At 33.3% G+C, this 23,178-nt stretch overlaps 1 protein-coding gene across 14 annotated transcripts in view; it reads left to right on the top strand.

The window, feature by feature from the left end:
- The window catches only part of RAPGEF2 (Rap guanine nucleotide exchange factor 2), a 243,450-nt gene that overhangs the window by 195,838 nt on the left and 24,434 nt on the right, over positions 1-23,178 (top strand). For 13 of the 14 annotated variants that reach the window (XM_014780249.2, XM_014780245.2, XM_014780250.2 and 10 more), the window contains 9 exons: positions 6,384-6,561; positions 11,180-11,316; positions 11,952-12,110; positions 18,145-18,297; positions 18,568-18,732; positions 21,526-21,633; positions 21,722-21,925; positions 22,025-22,133; positions 22,627-22,873. In XM_014780249.2, coding sequence (XP_014635735.1) covers positions 6,384-6,561; positions 11,180-11,316; positions 11,952-12,110; positions 18,145-18,297; positions 18,568-18,732; positions 21,526-21,633; positions 21,722-21,925; positions 22,025-22,133; positions 22,627-22,873 — 1,460 coding nt within the window. Of the gene's footprint in view, positions 1-6,383; positions 6,562-9,285; positions 9,515-11,179; positions 11,317-11,951; positions 12,111-18,144; positions 18,298-18,567; positions 18,733-21,525; positions 21,634-21,721; positions 21,926-22,024; positions 22,134-22,626; positions 22,874-23,178 lie in introns of those variants that run through there. The other variant, XM_087437477.1, reaches the window with a different exon arrangement.

Genomic DNA, 23,178 nt, shown 5'->3' with positions numbered 1-23,178 from the left:
GTGAGAGAGTTGGTGGATAGAGAGTTTTAAGGAGAGAGAAGTTTTGAAATAGTAGTTTCAGAGAGTAGGAGAGCAAATTGACCAGAGCAATGAAAGCTCAGTTGAGTTGGTGCTCTCAAGTACAGACTGATTTCCCTCTGCCCTGTTAAGCAATTTTCTCCACAGTAAGCACAAAGAAAGCAAAGATTTGGCTTCACCCAGGACTGAAGTTTTGTTCAGTGAGTGTAACACAAAGACGAATGGAGCAACATGCCAAGCTCTTGTTAACCACAGAGCTTTGTTTTGCATGCCTTTTGCCTGGAATGTTTTCTCCTAGCTTGATCCTTTTCTGCCTTCATTTTCAAGTACCATCTTCTGAGAGAGTTCTTTCCTTATTACTGTCTGTAAAGTGGATCCTACATTTTGGTTCCTTTCCTGACTAGTCCTTTTATTTAGACTTTAATTGAAACGATTATTACTTTCTATGTTGTTCTATCTGCGTACTAGAATGACAGCTTCAAGAAGGCAGGGAATTTCTGTGTCTTGTCTCCATTTTCTCTCTAGAACCTACTACAGAGCCAGGAAATCGTAGGCATTCAGTAGAGATGTGTTGAATGAATGTCATTGAAACATTAGACTAGAGAATGTAAGCTTGAGATGTGAGAGCTAGACATAGAAGGTAGTAGGGTCTTGAAGACTGAAGATTATGCTTGAGATGAAAAGGGGTTACCCTGGAAGCAGAAGGAAGCAAGCTGAAAAGTAGGCAGTTGTTGGTGATAGAAAGCAGAATGCCTAAGTTGGTGATATGAGACAATGCAGTTTCCAGCCATGACATGTCCTGGTTAAATGGTATTATTATCAGAGCCGTGACTTAGGTGGACTGGAAATAGTTGTACAAAAATAGATCAATCAATAGAACAGAAAGTTCAAGCAAAACAGAATTCATGTGTAAGGATATAATATATAATAGAGAAAACCTCACAAATCAATGAAGAAAGTGATGAATTATTCAATAAATGGTCTTTGGGGTGCAGGAGTCATTTTATAGTCTCACTTTATATCATAATTAAGATTAAATTCCAGATAAACTAAAGAGTTAGCACACTCTTAATGGTATAATGAATGATCAAAAAATTTAATAATTAAAAGGTCAATTGAGACAAAGAATTAAAGTTATAATGTAACTCACTTATGCAAGTTAATAAGAAAAATATTTGGCTCACAATATAACAATATTCAAAGGACGAAAGTAGGTAGTTTGCAGAAGAGAACATGAAAATGTCTGTACCTTAAATAAAATGTTTAAAATGTATTAGTAATTAAGAATATGAGGATTTAAATATGAAACTTTTTCCTATCAAATTAGCACAGACTTTCTTACTTATAATAAATATTTATAGACAGACATTCTACACCTATTGTAGATTGTAATTTTTGGAAGGAAGCCTAACAATTTATATTAAGAGCTTTGAAGAATTGTTCCTTTCTTTTAGGCATAAGTGTATTTTTTTTTTTTTTTTTTTTTTTTGGTGAGGAAGCTTGGCCCTGAGCTAACATCTGGGCCAGTCTTCTTCTATTTTGTATGTGAGATGCTGCCAAAGCATGGCTCGATGAGCAGTGTGTAGGTCTGCGCCTGGGATCCAAACCCAAGAATCCTGGGCCACCAAAGCAGAATGTGTGAACTTAACCACTATAGCACCCGGCCAGCCCCTGTGTATATATTTTTAAAGCCTATATTGAAATAAAAGACATTGATTTGCTAAAATTAGAAACAGCATAAATTATGATACACAAACTAGACAATGCAAACATTATATTGTTTTCAAATACATTTTCATACTTTATACATATATATGGTTTTGTCGGCAGTTCCTGCTCACTTTGTTGTCTCAGTTAAATTAACATCAGCATTAGCATTTATTTTATTTATTATTTTTTTTTAATAATTTTATTTATTTATTTATTTTTCCCCCAAAGCCCCAGTAGATAGTTGTAGGTCATAGCTGCACATCTGTCTAGTTGCTGTATGTGGGACGCGGCCTCAGCATGGCAGGACAAGCGGTGCGTCGGTGCGCGCCCGGGATCCGAACCCCGGCCACCAGCAGCGGAGCGCGCGCACTTAACCGCTAAGCCACGGGGCCAGCCCCAGCATTAGCATTTAAAATAACTTTCTAGCATAAATTTATTCAGGGTCTGACTTAGGAGCTATTTGGGTTAAATATGTATGTTTGAAATTCTGCACAAAATTTATTTACATCAAGAATAATTAGTAAGCATACCTCTTAAACATGGGTATATGTGTGAGATATTTAACAAGCAAAAAGGTTTCTTTGTAAATGCTTTTTAAGTACTTAATGATAAAATGTGCAGTAGTAATTTTATTTTTATTTTTGTTAAATTAACACTTCACTAGAGCTTTATGGCATTTAATATTTCCTCAGTTTGTTCATTTTTTGATATCCTTTTAAAAATGCAAAATAAAGTGGTTTTAAGAACTGTATTTATAATAACGAAATATATGTAGTCCCTCTTGATTTAAATAAATCATAGAGCTTTTCAGCATCAATCTAAGAATATTACTAGTTTTTATGAGAAAATTACTATTTAACTATGATGTGCATCTAAATCGTTAGGTCAAACATATAGAAGGTAAATTAATTTAGGACAGGATTATTTGCCTAACTGAAATATATAAGCCTTTCTTCTTGCTCCTGAGACAAATACAATCAGATACCTTTTAAATATACTCGTCTGTGTATGTATCTTTATTTAGAATAGAAGAATTTAAAAACTAGCATTAATCTTAGTGATATTGTAGTTTGGAGGAAGCTAGAAAATAGCCAGTGTATTGTTTATATGCACATATATATTTTTAAACATTTTATGTTTTATGACTTAACAAAGCAGAAAACATTTTATGTTATTATATTTTACCTATTTTCTTTATGAAGACAGTTTATTGAGAAAACTGGGCAAAGTATTTAGTAGTTTGTGTTGATCAGACCTGATTTTGAGTCCTGGCACAATTACTAGGTTTTGTTTTGTTTTGTTTACACTGAACATTTTATTTAATTTCCCTTAGTGTTTTCTCATCTGAAAAATAGGGGTAATAATCCTAATTTGCTGAATCAATATGAAGATTAATTATTATGTATTAAAAGCATCAAATAAGTAGTGCTAGAAATATGGTAGTCATTTAATATAAGGATCACTATTTTTATAATTATTGTATGCGCCATTTAGCCAAAATTTAATGGGTGCTGTTAGCCTGAGAAAAAATTTTTTACAGTTTGTAAGAGGTTGGAGTGTTTAACGGAATTTTGTTATTGTTGACAAATTCTGCCAATATAAATTATGTGCAAGCTCATTGCTGGAATGGGGAGAGGTAAATGTATGCAAGTACTGAGATGAAAAATCTATCCCCTTGAGGAAGCGACTTTTGATGTAGCCTATAACTGGCTTTCGTTTCCCTTATTTGATCCATGAATAGTCCTATGAATGGCTGGATGTAACTCCAGTTTACTGATGATAAAACTGCTTTCATAGAGGTTAAGTAACTTTGCTAAAGTCACTTAATGAATGGTAAAGCTGAGATTTGAAATACTAAAATCTGAGTTTTTCTGTTCATTCAGCAAATATAAATTCAGTAACACTAGGTTCCAGGCACTCCTCATAACTTTAGTATGCTTCTCCTGTAGACCAGTTGGTGTTCATTAAATTTTTAACTCCACTCAGTCTCTACACGTCTCATTATTCATGACGCAGTGGTGTTATGAAATTATTAGAGTCCTAAAAAATTGTTTATCAAGTTCTATTTAAAAGGAATTCTGTAGTATTTTAAAATAAAATGGACATTTATTTCAAATAAAAATACTCTAAGTTACTGGTTTAGTGAATGTTATTTTATGAACATTTGGTTTCTTAAAGAATGGAATATATTTAACAGAGATGGAAAACAACTAATGATCGTTTACATAAGTGGGGTGGAGGCTTCAGTTTTAGAGAGATTAGTCCAGTTCACACTTGAAAGTCTTTTTGTTCTACTTAAGACTTAAATATAATTTATTTAAATGATAGTAACGAGCCTTTGGGATGGTATAAAATATACTTTTCATCTCTTACCATATGTTAGAAGTTTAAAAATTAAAGAAAAACCTAAAGTTATATGACTATATTATTTAAAAGAGTTTTTTGGGGTTTTGTTTTTATTTCTGTCTTCAGTGTTGCTCCTTCTTCATTCTAGGCTAATATTAAAGAATGTGTATATAGAGGACTGATTACCTGTATATTTGAAAATATAAGGTGATGAATAATAATCTGCAATCTTAAGGTGAAACTGGGGTGACAATGTAATCATAGCAAACATTAGCAAATTGTCACATTTCTAAACTTCAGAAATAAGGTGGTGATAACAGTGTTGGCCTAGTTTCTCTGATCAAGCCTTGGCATACTACATCACATCAAGTTCTACTTCAATTTCATTCTAGAATCCAGAGACAATTCTGTGAATTCTGAATTTAAATTAGGAGATGTGTTTCTGAGCACGCCACAATTAATTCTCTCTGCCTCAGCCTCAGGTCTTATTGCTCTCCCAGCTGGAGCACCTCTGCTCGTAATTGGGTCTTACCTAAGCAATAGCATTTATTAAGGCCATTGTTTAAAGAGCTTTTATAGACACTAGGTTTTTCGTTTTCAATTATTCTGTCTTCATTAAGTATTCTATCTTCAATTATTTTCCCCTTAGTTTTTTCTTATAACGTATGTACTTTAGTTCAGGAAATTGTATCTAAAGAACTGAAAATGTGATTAAAATTCTTTTTGTTAAACTTTAGAAAATATTAACGTGCTTATATTGCTTCAAAATGTGGGATTAAATCTTATGTTCTATAGTGTAAACCAAGACTTTAGAAAGGTGAAATTTTGTTGATAAGAAAATAATACAATTTATTCTTTAAATATTGACAAAATAAATTATAGAAAAAGTATAAAGCCTTATATAAGTATCTGTTATAAAGAGACAGATTAGGATGTGGTTAAGACTCTGAAGCCAGAATTCCTGGTTCTAATCTTGATTCCACAATTCATCATTAGCATGACCTTGGAAAAATAACTTCTCTTTACTTGAATGTTTGGAGAATAATAAAAGTTAATAATGGCATTTACTGCATAGGATTGTTTTAAGGATTAAATGGGTTAATATATGTAAAGCACTTAGAGCAGTTCCTGGCACGTTGTAAGTATTCAATGTTAGCTTATTATTATTATTATCAGGTTCAACATTTTATATTTTTATCTTTAATGTATTTATTCTTAATCTGTATTTGCCTATTCTTAAAAATAAGATGTCGTTATTGTCTTTGAAAATCATGTGGGTTATGAGTTATTAGAAGTCTGTAAACTTTATATATCTTCTACAAAGTTAACAGTTTTATAATAAAATGTTTTAAAGAGTTTAATATTTTATCTGGAAAAACACGTTTGTGATGTTCAAGATTGATGTAGTTAATATTTAATTGAATTCATTTTTACTGTGCTTGAGCAGTTAGTGAATTCTGGGTATATAATGTCAAATAAGGCCAATATGATACGTATATTTGTATTGTTGACATGATAATCATAAAAGGCAATAAAATGACCTAAAAAGGATAACTGTTCTAGGCTTGAGATAGCCCAACAGAAAAGACCATTTTGAAATTTGTGACTCTGATGACTAAGAAGATATTCAAGGACTAGAGTATATCTTGATTACTTGCAGTTTGATTGGTGATGCAGTCAACTGTGTTGCGGAATGGGAAGAAAGAATGTGTCATTTGTAGGCATATGGTCTTTTAGACTTTTTGATGATTTATAGTTGGGGATAATCAAACTAATTGTTAATGTTTTGCTTGCATATTTGTCAAATTACTTTTAATTTGTGATTTACTTTTTCGTAAAGACTGTCTAATAGGAGAGAAGTAGTTCAGTCTTCCTGGCATTAATAAATCCACACCTATTCTTTTGGGGAAGGAATTGCTCAGAACCAATTGTCACCCTTATGCTCTTAGCTTAAGCCATTCTCTTTGAAAAATGAAGTGAAAACAAATACTACCTTTTTCTTCTTTATTCTGCTGTTTCAAATGCTGTATGACAGCTCAGATTAGAAATTAAAATTATTGAGATAAAATCATTAATCCTAACTAAAAATTTAATAGAAGATAAAGTCACTCATGTTTTTTTGAAGTAATTCTTTTACATAGTGCCTGGTACATAAATATTTGTTGATATTGAAGACATGTAACTTAGTTACAGAAAAATTAATATAAGAAAAAATGTAATATTTTGAACTGGACTTGTTCTTGTTTCTTTTGGGTACAAAAGATTTACTTAAAACAGTTAAAAAAAAATTTTTTTTGGTGTGTTTTAAGGCCACAGAAAGTGAGGCTGGTGATATGGACCTGAGTGGGTTGCCAGAAACAGCAGTGGATTCTGAGGATGATGATGATGAGGAAGACATTGAGAGGGCATCAGATCCTCTGATGAGTAGGGACATTGTGAGAGACTGCCTGGAGAAGGACCCAATTGACAGGACAGATGATGACATTGGTGAGTTTGGATGAGAAAATGAATCTAAGGACAATTTAAAATATTTACAGGTAAAATTGTCTGATATAATAGAGCCCAAGAATAGTAGACTTTAAAAAGTCATTAGTTAATAAATTTCCCTTGTATAAACAGTAGCATTTGTTGAAAAAAATTTTGAAAAAATCAATTTTACTGAATCAATATCTTCAAGAGTCTAAAAATAATAAAACTTCCTAATAAAATCCTTCCACATGAGCTCTTTCTTAACTTACTTTATGACAAAAAAAAAATTAACAGTAGTCTTTCTTAACAATATTACTTCCATTAATTTTCTTCTGAGCACCGTCCGTGTTAAGGTTGTGTTTTCTGTATGTAAACATTAGTCAAGTGGCAGTTGGTAAAATTGTCATGTAAATGAATTTGCTTCTACTCTGGTTCCATATGAAGATGAGACTGAATGGAAGAAGACAGCAAAATGTCAAGTTGGCAGCATATGAGCTATGGGGGGGTTAAGACTTTCTTTAAATGCATCCGGAGGTTAAAAATCTAAGTGGCTTTATGTCCACTTTCCCCTTTCTTGAGGTTCCTTTTACCTACCATTGCCATCAGAGTGAGAGTTGATTGTGTAGTAATGGTTCAGGGTTTGAGTACGTCTTCTGCACTGTGGCTTCTTCCTTAGAATACTGGCAGTGAGAGCAGTTTCTGTTGAGAGTCATCTTTCCACCACACGTTTAGAATCTCTAACCCTTGCCTGAGCCTGGATTATCTGTTCTACCACTTCTCCAGCTCTTTGTGGGCCGATATGTATTTGAAGAGAAATTCAAGGAACTGAGTCTATTGGGGTTAGATATAGGACAATATGGACATCATTATGAGTGGCTTGTTGCATGTGTTTTGAGGGAGGCAAACATTATGAGGAAAAACGTTTACCATTTAAGCTATGTACATATGCTTATTGTAGTTTTAAAGAGAGAATGAAATTGGAAGTGTGTTCAATTTGACATCTTAATCCAGAATCTTTGCTCATAGCTTGTTTTTTTTAAAAAATTAGATTGAACAATGCTTATAAACAGATTAATCTGCAAGTTATCATTTTGTAAGCTAATGTATTTTCTCTTTTGAATATGTTCGTTTTAGTATAGTTACGGAAGAAAATGATGATTATTAAAATATGTGTAGCATGTCTTTCCTGAAAATTTAAGACTTTTACTTCATATCTGAGAAGCTTTCTCTCCCAGAATTTCTGGAAAGCAAGAGCTATGCTGATTCCTACAAATGAATACAAAGAACTCTTTAGCTCTTCTGCTGTTACTCTTGTTAAATCTAACTTATCCTCCTGTACTTAGTTAAAACAGACATCTTTCATATGAACTACAAACACCTGTATAATTGATGTTTTCTCCAGATGCCTCTCTTCCTAACCACCTTCCTCTACCTCCACAAAAAAGGGAAGGGATGGTGAGTGTGTGTGTGTTTATGGTTTAAGTTGAATCAAATGAAATTGCTAATATTTGATCATATTTTAAAAACAGCAGGAATTAAAAGATTTGGCCTTTGAGTTCCCATAGATTCGTAGGTATACCTTTATTTTGACACTTTGAAGGAAGGGATTTGCTTCATTTGTGCTCTCCAGCTCACGACTTTGTAGGCACAGCCATTGAATGGTTGTGAATTTATTTTTTGTTGTTGTTTTGAAGCCCTGACACATTAAGGTAGAGAACTACTTTGATTGCTTTCAAAGAATTCCTTTTTTCCCTGCTTTCATGTACCACCAAAAAAACCCCACAGATTTTTTTTTAAAGTCTTAATATTAATCATTTCTTATATAAAATTAAACCAAAGCAAATAAGAAAAGCTAATTTTCTAAATTGACTTTAGCTTCTGGTGTCTGTAAGTTGATTATTTGGCTTTTCTTTGTGTTACATTGGCTAGAAAAAAAGTCTTTAAAAATGTCTAATATTTTTTATAAACAAGACTACCCTTTTCTTAACAAAATAAGATAGGTCACATTAATGTATTATTCTGATTCTTCCAAGCAATATAGAAGAAACTAGTCCTGCTTCCCCCATCCATGGCTACTTCGTTCCATATGTCCTAGGAACTATCTTATTACTCATTCCAAGCTCTGCATTCTTGGCTGTCCTAATCCCTTTAACTCTGTGTGATCCCTGTGGCACTATCAGAGTTTATGTTGAGCCCCTATAGCCAAATGCTTCCATTTTATATTTATTTATTTTTTTTTAAAGATTGCTGATAGAAATTCTTTATTTTTTAAATTGTTCTAATCCTCCAGTGTAATAAATAGTAGAATAGAAGTTATCACAAAGCCAGTGATACCATTAGTGAGTCTTTGAGAGTCTTAAAAACTCTTAGATGCCATCTGATTAAGCATTTATTTATTTTTAGTTTTTCAACTGAGCCTAGAGAATTATATATATTTACTATTATTAGATCTTTTCTTTCTCCTTTATTATTTATCCTTATTATATGTGATACACAGATATTTTCTATCCTGCTGTATCATGACCAACTAATAGAGGAGGAGTCTGCCAAAAATCAAGAAAAACGTCTATGCAATCCACTTCAAATCATTATAGCAAGTATTAGTGACTGAATATATTTTATATTTCATATTTATATACTTTATATTCTTCAGTTATATATGTGGTGGTAATTTTACTTTTATTGTTGTCTAAAAATATTATGTTAAATTTAAAATATTTCTGACAATTAATTTCTGGTCTTATATTTTTCTTAAGACCACGAATATTTGCTTGTCCAAGGAAATTTCGCTATTACTAGGGGAGGAAAAAGAGTAAAATGTGTGTTCCGTAGTTAATATTTTAATACTTTATGTTGAAGGGTGGGGGATGATAGCTGAAGAAAACAGAGTCTGGAAACAGCAGAACTAACTGTGATGTGCTAGTCAGAGGACCACGACTTGTTCATTTGCCTTTATGTTTCAAATCGAAAGGTCAGTGCATTTGTAAAACAATGATCCCTACCTCCCATATTTAATAGATATGGGTCATCTCTTGCAGTAGTATTCAGAATTGCTTTACTGCTGTCCCCAGGAATGAATATATTTTATGGCACGACACATACACACCTTCTCATTTCAGAAATAAAAGTTTCACTAAACAGAACTCGTTCTTTCTGTAAGTGATGTGCTTTGATACTCTTTCTTCTTTTTTTTTAAAAATGCTAGTTGCAACAGTCAATTGATTTCCTGACATATCAGTCTGGGTCAGGTTGAAGAACACTGTCCTATGGACAGAGTTCCTGGGTACCACTTATCATTGTTATTCTTCTGATTAACGAAGCCACCCTGTGTAGTGAAGTCTTAAACAGGAGGGATGATGTAGGGTCTAATCAGAACAGACATTACCCAGCTGGAACAAAGAAAACCACCCTGTCTGACCTTCTGGAAATATAATGTTTTCATGGAATATATCTTTCTATTCTATGTTGTTTCTGCAGTTAACAAACTGTATCCAATAATGACAATAATTGCAGTTCTTGTTTATCGAGTATTTATTCTGTGCTAGGGACTTTATTGCATTTGATCCTCACAACTGTCCAATGAAGGTAGGTATTATATCATTTCTTTTACAAATGAGAAAAACATGCCTTAAGGAAATTAACTTACCCAAAGTAATATAACTAGTGAGTATTCAAATGCTGTCTAATACAAACCCTGTGCTCTTTATCACTACGTATAATGTCCAGCATGAGCTTTGGAGGCAGACAGTCCTGAATCATGTCGCTGCCACCTCCTAATTATATGACTTTGAGCCTCAGTTTCCTTGCTGTGAAATGAAAAAGAAAACATGCACCTCATAGAGCCGTGGTGAGGAGTAAGGAAAGAACTTAGTAATTAGTAAAGCTACCTAATAAGAGAGAAAATTAAAAATAGAGACCATAGGACTTGAAAAGATTGTGAAGTCATCCATTTTGTCAATAGCTAGAATTATACCAAAATATAAGCTGTTTCTCAACAGCATCACCAATAGGATAAGTGATTAAACTTTTTTCCCCCCAATTTGTGGGATAAGAAATAATATATCAGTTTTCATTTGCATTTATCATATAATGATGTTGTAAATTTTTTAGTTGATTAATTTTTATAGATTTATCTGATCATAGAAAATACTCCTTTGCTTCTAAATCCTGGAATAGCTTTAGATTGAAGGTGGTTATTTCTACTGACTCTTTTGGGCATCCACTTGCCCAAAAGGCACTGGAATGGACCCACTGACTTTTTGGAGAATTCTCAGAGCTCTGTTTCATTTCAGTTACATTTCACCCCTTAATAAGCCTTAATAAGATCACAGTTCATTTTCAATAGAAATTCCCCATTTGAAGTTTATTAATTTTTTCATTTCCGTCAGAATTTGAATTACAATGTATACTAGGTTCCTGAATCAACAAGGCGATGTCACCATTTCCACAGTGACAGAATTCTTTGTATACCTGCAAGAAATTCAACTTGTACGAAAGATGCTTAATTAAAGTAATTCTATTTTTCAGTGGGCAGAATTGTAGGGCATTTAAAAGAAAGAACCCTAGAGCATTCTTTTTGAATGCTTGTTTTTAAAAAAAGGTGTAATTTTTACTATGAGTATCTTTTACTTTTCAGAACAACTCTTGGAATTTATGCACCAGTTGCCTGCTTTTGCCAATATGACAATGTCAGTGAGACGAGAGCTCTGTGCTGTCATGGTGTTTGCAGTGGTGGAAAGAGCTGGGACCATAGTGTTAAATGATGGTGAAGAGGTTAGTAAATATTTCTACTACTTAAAAGCTGCTATTTGAGGATCTCGTGAAATAGCAAATGAACAAAAAAACAATTCTTTATTATTTCGTCTTAAAAAAAACAATAGGCAACAATAAGTTTGAATAGTTTAGGAATTATGATACTCATTGTTATGTCAAAGTATTCCAAATTCATTATTTTATTTTTCTTTTATTTACAGTATTTCATATGATATTACTAGAGATATTTTGATGTATTAACTTTTCAGATTTTGTAACATGTTCATAATATAATGCCTCTTGTCAGAACAAAATGATATTCTTATTGAGGCAATGTGATCATTTTATCTTTTCACATGTGTTTTGGAGAACAGAAGAAATTTTCTTCCTTGTATCATTTTAGAGAAGAATATCCGAAGTCAAGTTAAAAGAGTGAAATAATGTGTACCCTGTTCTAGGCATATGGAAATACGTAGATATATGGCTGTGCTTTATTCCTTGCTCTGTGAATTTGGTAAACAGTTAACTTTACTTGAGTGATTTGTCCCATCTTCAAAATGAAAGATCTGCTAAATCATTTGTAGGGAGTATTCTAGCATTTATAGCTGCATGGTCATGATGTTATTTTTTGCTTTGTCTTCATTTTTTTGAATTAGCTGGACTCCTGGTCAGTGATTCTGAATGGTTCTGTGGAAGTGACTTATCCAGATGGAAAAGCAGAAATATTATGTATGGGAAATAGTTTTGGTGTCTCTCCAACCATGGACAAAGAATATATGAAAGGAGTAATGAGAACAAAGGTGGATGACTGCCAGGTATGGAATATCATTAAAAATGTATGTTTTATGCTCAATAAAGAACACTTACGTATGCAGTTGTGGTAAGATTTTTCTGTCTATATAAATAGGTCATCTTTTAGATTTATAAATAAGATTTTAAAGTAGAACTATTACTTTTAGTGTTATTATGCCTCAGGAAATTAAAAATAAATCTCCCTTAAAGTTATTTGAACTCCACAGAACTAAGTGTTCTAATAAAAAAAAAGTGTGCCATAAACATGGTATTTTAAAATTTCCTTCAATAATAACTGATGATCTATTCGTCAAATAATATGGAAGTAAAATGCTCATTATGAAAATAAATTATAAGTAGATTAATAAAGATGATGTGATACAGTTATGCAGTGTTTTTATTTAAATTCATACAAGATAAGGAATTGATTTTAGAAGTCATGAAAATCAACCATAGTATGAATCAGTAGAAAGACTTGCTAGTAGAAAATGTAACTGCTAATAAAAAGAAAATACTTGATAGCAAAAGAAAAAGGTCAATGTTGATATTATATTAATATTAATGATTTAAAAGCATTTAACAAAAGACTAGAGAAAATATTGAGACCAAATGTGAAATTTAATTAGCTTGATATAACCAGTAACCTCTATATTAGTGAGAAATAAATTTAAGATGCTTCTGTTATCAAGACATAATTTATGTCTTGTCTTAAAAAATTTGTCTTTGAGGGCTGGCCCCGTGGCTTAGCAGTTAAGTGCATGCGCTCCGCTACTGGCGGCCCGGGTTCGGATCCCGGGCGCGCACCGATGCACCGTTTCTCTGGCTATCCTGAGGCCGCGTCCCACATACAGCAACTAGAAGGATGTGCAGCTATGACATACAACTATCTACTGGGGCTTTGGGGAAAAAAAAGGAGGAGGATTGGCAATAGATGTTAGCTCAGAGCCAGTCTTCCTCAGCAAAAAGAGGAGGATTAGCATGGATGTTAGCTCAGGGCCGATCTTCTTCACACACACACAAAAAAATTGTCTTTGAAACATAAAATATTTTAATATAAATAAACTAAAAAATTTGACTTAGACTAATTAAATGCCCCCCCCCCCAAAGCCCCAGTAGATAGTTGTATGTCATAGCTGCACATCCTTCTAGTTGCTGTATATGGGACGCGACCTCAACATGGCCGGAGAAGCGGTGCGTCGGTGCACACCCGGGATCCGAACCGGGGCCGCCAGCAGCGGAGTGTGCGCACTTAACCACTAAGCCACGGGGCCGGCCCTAGACTAATGAAATGTTAACTGCTCATTGTATTTATTAGTCTGCAGTCTGAAATATATCTGAATATACTTTATTCTAAAAGAACATCGTTGAATTTTTATAGTATCTGATAAATGCAAAATAGTACTCATTTGAATTTTCATTTTTAGCATTTTACTTACTAAAAAGAAAATGACCATTACTATAAATAAAATCATCTTACCTAGAGAATCAAAATAACGTTGTCAAATAATTCCTTCAGTGAGCACCGTAGAGAAAAAAAAAATGGCTATGAATTCAGTGTTTTGAAAATGTAATGCCTGAAGAGCATTCTAAATATAGTTGACTCTCAATTATTTGGCATAATATAGGAAAACAAAATGGCAGGTAAATGGCGAGGTCTTTATTTGACCCGGAAATGTTCATTTAAAGGAGATCATATGTGATATTTCAGCTCTGGAACTGTATTCCAAAAAATAATAATGCCAAACTGAGTCAAAACAAACTAGAAAATTGTTAATGGTTTCTCTATCCTATTCTCTCTTATCAGTTCCTCCCTGAACCCTTCTACATGTTGGCATTGCTAGAGCATTTCAGTTGGAGTCTTTGCCCTTAAAGGGCAAGTAAAAGTTATTTTATTTCTCAGAATTCAGCTATTACATTAACATCTCTTAATTGGCCAATGCCTTTTGTTAGAAATTTTGTAATCATGGAAGAGGCAGAGAAATGTTTCAGAATGATTGATAAAAATGTTATATGATTGAATATTACAGAGTGCTTAAGTAATGTCAAATGTACCAGGTAACATTAAATATTTATCTGGGAGTTCTGGGAAAGGAAGAGTAGGTAGATGTTAGCGAAGGAAGTCTAATCTATTTACTGGATGAGGAATTGGTGGGAAACTCAGAGTGACAGCGAAGTAGACTCCAAAAGAAAACTGATTAAAAACGAAACCTCTGATTAAGATACCTAGACTCCTATAGCTCCTGATATGAGGTTCCCAGATATACAAAGAGGGTCAAGGGTGATGTATCTGCTAGAGAAAGTCTCTTTCTTCCTCTCCCCACTCCACTCCAAGCCACTGTAAAAGGAACATGTTAAATCAAGGGTTTCAAGAATCATTCTATACTTCCATTGACCCATCTGCTCAGGCCTGAGATTCACTCCCTTGATAGTAGAATGGAGAAGTTAGATCATTTAATGTAAATGCTTGTTTGGGATAGTATTTTAGTGTATTTCTGTTAAAGTGTCATGTATCTGTCAGAAAGTACAAATGTTAGACCATCTTCTTGTTAGGAGAAGTAAAGGAAACAAAGAGAATCGTATTTTCATTCTTCCTTAAAATGGCCTCTGTAAGTTTCTGTCACTCCACTGAGCACATTGTAGGCAATCAACAGTTACTGAATGAAATGAACAAACATGGTGTTCTCTCTACCAAGAAGAAGCAACTTTGCCTAGGTTTGGCTCTCATTTTCTTACAGTCCAGTGGATTCCAAAAATAAAAACTGGGTAATGTGATATCTAGTTGAGCTCATGTTAAGCCTAAGGACACAACAGTGAGTGGATTAAATTTAACATTGATTTCTGTTTATTTGGATCCCATGATATGCTCAAGGTTGTGTTTTGCTCTGGATCCCTTCTTTGTGTGCTCCTCTTCCAGTTCTCTCCTTTCATGTCTATTCTTGTTCCTGTTTGGTTTGAAGGACGAAGGCAGGGCTAGGTGTAGACATCATATGGTACAGGCACTTGGTAATGGTTTTCCATTCCCCGTATATGCCTCTTTCTTTTCTTTTTCCCTCTTCCTATCCCTCTTTTCCTTTCCTCCTCTTCTACTCTCCTGTTCCCTTTGTCTTTCTCCACTGCATGTGTCTTAGGCCTGCCAGTGATCCCCAGGCATTGCTTAGCCCTGCCCTACACCCTTCAATGGGGAATGAACACTTGGATACCTGTGTGAACAATTAGATATGAATTTCTCTTACAGACTGCAAAGTATCAGTTTAAATAGATCTAACCTCTTAAGGTTAATGTGTTAGACTCACGTTTTCCTGAGACCATGGGAGCTAATGACGCTTTGAATTTAAGAAGTAGTTTTGGAGGAGAAAGCAATTGCATGGATAAGTTGAAAATTGATTATACTGTATTATGATTGAAGTTTAATTTTACTTCATTCTTTTATTGTCTATAATTTTTCTACTAAATATCAATTGTGATGTCATGTGCCCCAAAGAAAATAACCCTGTGATATAAACTCTCATTGGCCTTTTGTAAGCAACATCTTGTTTGAATTTTTTTATCAGAGTGCTGAGATCATACAGTACTTTCATGTGTTAACAGCTACCTGAAAGTATAAAACCTCACCAAAACAATTATGTATATAATTCACAGATTTTCAACTGGCTTCATCATACTAGTTAAAATTATTTTTTACCTATGAATTTCTTATTAGATCTACAAACTTCTTAAAGCAAAAATAAATCTAATAAAATTTTAGATAAATGTTTTCATCTTAAATTTATTTCTTTTAGATATGGCCATATTAGAAATTCAGTTTGGAATTTTTTTTCTTTCTTTCTGGATGTTATTTCAGTTTGCTACAGAAGAAATGACAAAAATGTCTGTCTTGACATCAAGAATTTTAAATCAAATTTATTCTAATTTCCTTAAGTCCTTAGTCAAGAAGATTAATTTCAGTACATTTCTCTTCAAAAAGCATTTTCTTTTCTCTATCTACTTAGTTGTTTTAACTCAGTGATATATTTCTGTTTTAGGAGATAAATGAGAAAATGATATAATTATATTCTCTAAAACGGAGTATAAGAAAGAACACCTCAAATTATTTGGAGACATGGGGAACAATTTTACTGTCCCGTAAAAATAAAAAAATAAAAATATTTTTGAGACAAGAGACTCTATATTTCAAAACATATATATATGTACCTGTGACCAGTGTTAAGGAAAATGGGTTATTTTTTAAGCTATTTTTAAAAATTAATTAAACTATGCATAATTACATACAAGAAAAGCCTATGTCTCTTGAATTTTAACTTTTTGATTCTAAACTCTTAATAGAAAAATTAATGAGATTATATCAACCAACTCAGTGAAAGAAACTTAATATTGTAATACGCTGTTTCTCAAGTGTGAACTGCTGCTGCTGCTACTTTTTAAAAACTTTATTGATTATGCAGAAAGTATGGAAAATATAAAAAAGTACATTAAATAAAATGAAAATCACTTGTAATTGTATTGCTCAGAAATAATAATAAACACTTTGTTATATTTCCTTCCAAGATTTTGATATTTATGTATAATTTTTTTTTAATTAGCAAGCATGTAATTATGAGACATTGGGCAAATTAGCATGCCATTGGTATAGCTGTTTCCTCATCTGTACAATGGCGATAATAGTAGTACCTTCCTTATGGGATGATTGGGAGGGTAAATTGAGAAAGTTCCGGTAAGGCTACTGCACTGTGATGATGATGATGATGGTGATGATGTCGTTGTCATTATAACTATTACAATATTTGGTTTTGCATCTTTAAAAAAATTTAATGTAGTATCATGAACATTAAGCCAGAACTCTAAATGTCCTATGAAAATATGATTTTAGATGGCTGTATCATATTTTATCTTTATATGCTATAATTTAACCATTCCCTTTTTCTTCACCTTTTCACATTAAAGGAGAAAAAGAAATGTCCAGGCTTTTTTCATTCCTAAGTGATTTCTTAAATAAGAATTTAATTATTCAAAATTCAGAGAAGAAGATGATTTTTATTTACTTAAGAATCTGCTCTTGTCTCCTCACTGGCCTCTGGTCTTTTTGTGTGATAAGTGATTTCTGTAATTCATTCTTAACTTGCTTTAAAACTACTAAGAGGGCCGGCCCTGTGGCTTGGTGGTTAAGTGCGCGTGCTGCAATGCTGGTGGCCCGGGTTCGGATCCCGGGTGCTCATCGAGGCACCACTTCTCCGTCCATCCTGAGGCCGAGTCCCACATACAGCAACTAGAAGGATGTGCAGCTACGACATACAACTATCTACTGGGGCTTTGGGGGGAAAAATTAAATAAATAAAATCTTTAAAAAAAAAAAAAAAAAACTACTAAGAAATGTAATTGAGTGGTTTGCTCTAAGTCCTGAAATGTTTTGTATTTGGAGTATGGCTTGATGTGTATATTATTGTTAACTTTTCCTTTAAGAGCAAGGATTATCCTTGATACCAGTTACAGGAAATACTGAGCTTAGCAAGTTCGTGGCTTGTTTTGTGGACCTTTTTTGAACAGACTTTCTAAAATGATTTCTTATCAATATAATTAGCAAATTTATAATATCTACTTCATGGGTATCTTTGAATTTCAGTGTCTTTTACTGAAACCATCTTTATTTTTAAATTGTTGCTTTTAAATTCTTTTCAGACTTTTAAAACCCATTAAATGGTAATAATGTTTTTTGTATCTATCCTTCTAAAATGCCACTCCCTTCACCCAATGTTTTTAAATTGTCAAAGAAGAAATGTGAGAAAGGACTCTTCTAATTTTATCTTCTGATTTTTAAAATTGTTAGGATTTTTAATATAAACTACATATAAATATTCTAAAAAGGAAACTTTTCTTGATCAAGGAAGAAATACATTAAAAAGTAGAGAAGTCTGATTAAGGTTCATTACTGCGCTCATTTAGAAAGTATGGGAAAGACGTGGAAAAATGTCAGGGTTAAATAATTAAAATACTGAATTATTAGTACTGCTAGGTCTCTTGCAAGCGCTTTATCATTAACATGTGACTTATATTTTATTCCAGTTTGTCTGCATAGCCCAGCAAGATTACTGCCGTATTCTCAACCAAGTAGAAAAGAACATGCAAAAAGTTGAGGAAGAAGGAGAAATTGTTATGGTGAAAGAACACCGAGAACTTGATCGAACTGGAACAAGAAAGGGACACATCGTCATCAAGGTGAGACAAACACGCCCCCATCCCATGGGAAGGATTTTTTTGGGTAGTTTCAGTTATGACAACTTAAGATTCCCCCTACCCCATTTTTCTGTGGAACTTCTCTTAAAAGCTACCAGTTGTAAAAAATCTTTATATTTCCTGATGAACAGCAGTTTTATTAATTATTATATATATTACTACCCAGTTCATCTTATGTTGAAGATTTGAAATCAAGGTACCATATAGATGCTATTTATGCAGGATAGTAATTAAACCTTTTGTTTGTTATAGGGCACCTCAGAAAGATTAACAATGCATTTGGTGGAAGAACATTCGGTGGTGGATCCAACGTTCATAGAAGACTTCCTGTTGACCTACAGGACTTTTCTTTCTAGCCCAATGGAAGTGGGCAAAAAGTTATTGGAGTGGTTTAATGACCCGAGCCTCAGGGATAAGGTTGGAAAATATATTCTAGTTTGGTTTTAAATATGAAATATTCAGATATAAACTTAAAGATACTTTAATATATATATATCTGTCATGCCAGTTATGTTCAAATTATTTTAATGGAACAAGAGAATGTACTTTTTAAGCAAAAAAGAAAGTGATACAAATATTAGTTGTTGTTATTGATTTCTAAGTTCAGCCCTAGAAATGTCTTTTTTTTTTTTTTTTTTTTAATGCAAAGGCCAATAAATTGGCCAACAAATTTTTTTTTTTTAATTGATGTTTTAATGGTTTCTAACATTGTGAAATTTTGGGTTGTACATTTTTGTTTGTCCATCACCTATATATGACTCCCTTCACCCCTTGTGCCCACCCCCACCCCCTTCCCTACCCCCACTGCCCCTGGTAACCACAGTCCAGTTTTCTCTGTCCATGTGTTGGTTTATATTCCACATATGAGTGAGATCATACAGTGTTTGTCTTTCTCTTTCTGGCTTATTTCACTTAACATAATACGCTCCAGGCCCATCCATGTTGTTGCAAATGGGACGATTTTGTCTTTTTTTATTTGGCCAACAAATTTTAAACTTTAGTTCTCTTGGGAACGTCTTAAAACACAACCCTCAAACATCTGGGTTCCATGGGAATTTGCATTCTCTAGTTCAGTAGATGGTAAGTGTATTCCAGATAAAAGTTATAATTTTTAAATTGGCACCAGAGCAGCATTTCATTACAACCATTGCTGGCTGGTAGGCCCCAGTAATGATATTAAACAGACCGTCTTTAGTAGCTCTTAAGAGCTCTGTCAAGGCCAGATTGAATGATAAACTACATAGTCTTAAGAGGTTTGAGAGTTAATCATAGTGTGCACTCATCTCTCCTATCCATGTGACAGTCTGCTTTACATGAGACAGACTTGGGAGAGGTGAGGTAGGAAAATCCAGAACAGGAGACTAACAGTGAAAAACCTCAAGATCTACTGCTTGTCCTGTCACTAACTAGCTCTGTGGCCTTAGAGAAATCATTTGGACAGTAATGCTTTTCGTTTCATGTTCTGAGATTTGCAAGCCTAGAAGATCTCAGCCGAGTTCTTCAGCCGTAAAAACTTGGTTTGAGTATTTCCTCTGCCATTTACCTTATGCGTCATCTAACCCTCCTGACACTCATTTATTTACTTATAAAATGAATAATCAGCATCCTTCTGGGGTTGTGAAGGTTAACAGAAGTAAAATTCTTTAGGTAGTGCCTGCCTCACAGCAAGCACTTAATACATCTTAAAGGTTGTTTGTTGGTAGTGCTAGTTGATGGTCTTCAATTTATGATTTATGAATCTTGTTTTTCTAACTGGTAATATGACTAGTAGACTTTTAACTTGGCTTCTCAGCTACAGAATTTTAATTTTATGAAAAGGTCAGGTGTTAGATATAGCTCAAAGGAGATGATTTTCTGGGTTTCCTAAATTTGAAAAATGGTTAAAAAATTAATGTAAATATCAAGACTTGACTCCTGAGTGATTAGTCAGGTTATATACTATGATTTGTCATAGTATATGAACTATAAACAGTACTTTAACTGTAGTTAAAAATTAACTATATACTTTCACCTCTGTTTCTTTATTGCTAGAATAGTGTACTTAATTTTCTCACTTTGATTAAGAGGTTCATAAATGTTTGAAAACAGTTCTACAGAAAATTTCTTTTACCTTGTTATTCAAAATTTAGACAATTAAACTCATATAAAATAAAACCAGTACTTTTTTTTTTTTTTTTTGGTGAGGAAGATCAGCCCTGAGCTAACATCTGTGCCCATCTTCCTCCACTTTATATGGGACGCCGCCACAGCCGCTTGGGCCTGACAAGCGGTGCATTGGTGCTCGCCCGGGATCTGAACCCCGGGCCGCCAGCAGCAGAGTGCGCGCACTTAACCACTACTCCACGGGGCGGCCGCATAAAACCAATACTTTTATATTTAAAGTTGCAATTATACTCACTTTGTTTACTCAAATTTTATTGAGAATTTTTTAATTGTTATTGTTTAACAATAACAGGTGTTGTTATAAGTAGTATTAAGGATGCCCTTAGAACATAACAGATAAAGTTGATGGAAATTACAGTCTAATGAATGTCACGTAGTTCTTGCTGGGTACAAAACAAATATTCCATAACTGTGAGTGTGTGTATTGGTTTGTATAAAGGTGTAGGGCTCTGAAAACACGTGTGCAGCGTAAGAAAAGGCTACTCATTTTTCCTGAAGAACCTCAGGTGTTAAAAGCCTCCTAAATCTTAAAGTAGCAAATAATATGTAACTCCCAATAACTCCCAGCTAGCTCCTTCCTTTTACCACTTGTTCCCTTGTATTAGATCTTTCTAGGCTTAATACTATTCATTCCTTTTGTGTATTCTGCCCTCTACCTTTATTTTTTAGTTTCTGTCTTCTTTTGTCTTGTATTAATTTATTTTGGTTTTATTATAAGCTGTGTTTTTATCGTGACCTGTTTCAAATATATTTTGAGAGTAAGCAAGATGTAAGTTAATTACCATCCTTCACAGATTCAAAACCCTTCTTGGCAAAATAACGTAAAGTCTATATTCAAAGTATAAATACATATTTTCAGAGGGTTATTTTCTTAGGAATAAAACCTTTGCTAAGAAAAATCCTTGCTGAGAGGTTTTGTTGTTGTTAGTTTATTTTCTTGTTGATTGTTATTAGGAAAATTGTTTGTTAGATATCTATTTGAAATGACTTTAATTGCAAATTTTTATAACACTTAAGAAAACCTATTCAAAATAATTGATTTTCCAGGTTACACGGGTAGTATTATTGTGGGTGAATAATCACTTCAATGACTTTGAAGGAGACCCTGCAATGACTCGCTTTCTAGAAGAATTTGAAAATAATCTGGAAAGAGAGGTAATATTTGTGATTTTTAAAAAAACAACAGCTTTAAGTTCATTGTATTCAGCCCACCTTTGAAACTACTCTTTCTGAACTCTTATAGAAAATGGGTGGACATCTAAGGCTGTTAAATATTGCATGTGCAGCTAAAGCAAAAAGAAGATTGATGACGTTAACAAAACCCTCCCGAGAATCTCCTTTGCCTTTTATCTTACTTGGAGGCTCCGAGAAGGGGTTCGGAATCTTTGTTGACAGTGTAGATGCAGGCAGTAAAGCAACTGAAGCAGGCTTGAAACGAGGGGATCAGGTATGAGATTTCCAAATCCAAACGTAAGGGTGAATATTGGTGTCTTTTTTTCTTCAGTCAGTTGGGATACTGAAATTAATTTTATAATTTTATTTCTAGATATTAGAAGTAAATGGTCAAAACTTTGAAAATATTCAGCTGTCAAAAGCCATGGAAATTCTTAGAAATAATACACACTTATCTATCACTGTGAAAACCAATTTATTTGGTAAGTATTTTTGCATACTTTCCTTTTTCTCCTTTTGGTCTTTTTTTTTTTTTTTTTTACAATTAGGTCTTAATCATGTAAAAAGTCTTTCTTATAAGTAATATTTCAAACGTCGTAAGAAACAGAATATTTATAGTAAAGTGCATAGATATAGAATTAATTATGTAAGTGTGTAATTAGATCTAAATCAAAATCTACTGATTTGAGGACCATAAAAATTATTTTTTATCAATGTTTTTATTGATAAATGTTTTAAATATCAATAGATTTATAGAGTGTACCACTCTATTTTAACTTATTCTGAGGGGAAGTGGCAGAGCAACATACAAAGCAGATTCTTGGTGTCAGTCATTCATTGGAGTAGTGTTTTTCTACATGATTACAGTTTTGATAGTTGAAGTCTATACTTCTCATCTGTTTCCAAGTTCTACAATTGCCTTTGAATTGTTGATTTCTCGTAATGGCTGTTTTGTGCTGTTTATTTCTATTTTAGTATTTAAAGAACTTCTAACAAGACTGTCAGAAGAGAAAAGAAATGGTGCCCCTCACCTTCCTAAAATTGGAGACATCAAAAAGGCCAGTCGTTACTCCATTCCAGATCTTGCTGTAGATGTAGAACAGGTGATAGGACTTGAAAAAGTAAATAAAAAAGGTAAAGCCAACACTGTTGGAGGAAGGAACAAGCTAAAAAAGATACTTGACAAAACTCGGATCAGTATCTTGCCACAGAAACCATACAAGTAAGTGTCTATATAAATTTTCTGTGCATTATTTTATTGTGTTAAAATGATATGCAAAGGTAGCGATAGAGTTAATTTGCATATGAGTCTAAAAAATGTTTTAAGCTTTTACAGATGAGTTATCTTAGAAGCAATATTAAACAATCGAGTTTGTTTTAATCCCCTTTTTCCACTTACTTGCCCATCTCAATCTTCATTAGAGATAGGTTAGCAACTCCTCATTTGAACTATTTTTTTTCTGATTTGGACTTTTAAAAAATAAGAATATGTGTTTGCTCCTGTCTCCCCCATGATTTGGAGTTGTT

Source organism: Ceratotherium simum, chromosome 12, assembly GCF_057802395.1.
Source record: "Ceratotherium simum simum isolate JZ-2026a chromosome 12, ASM5780239v1, whole genome shotgun sequence".
Classification (NCBI taxonomy): domain Eukaryota; kingdom Metazoa; phylum Chordata; class Mammalia; order Perissodactyla; family Rhinocerotidae; genus Ceratotherium; species Ceratotherium simum.
This window is presented reverse-complemented; position numbering and strand designations above follow the sequence as displayed.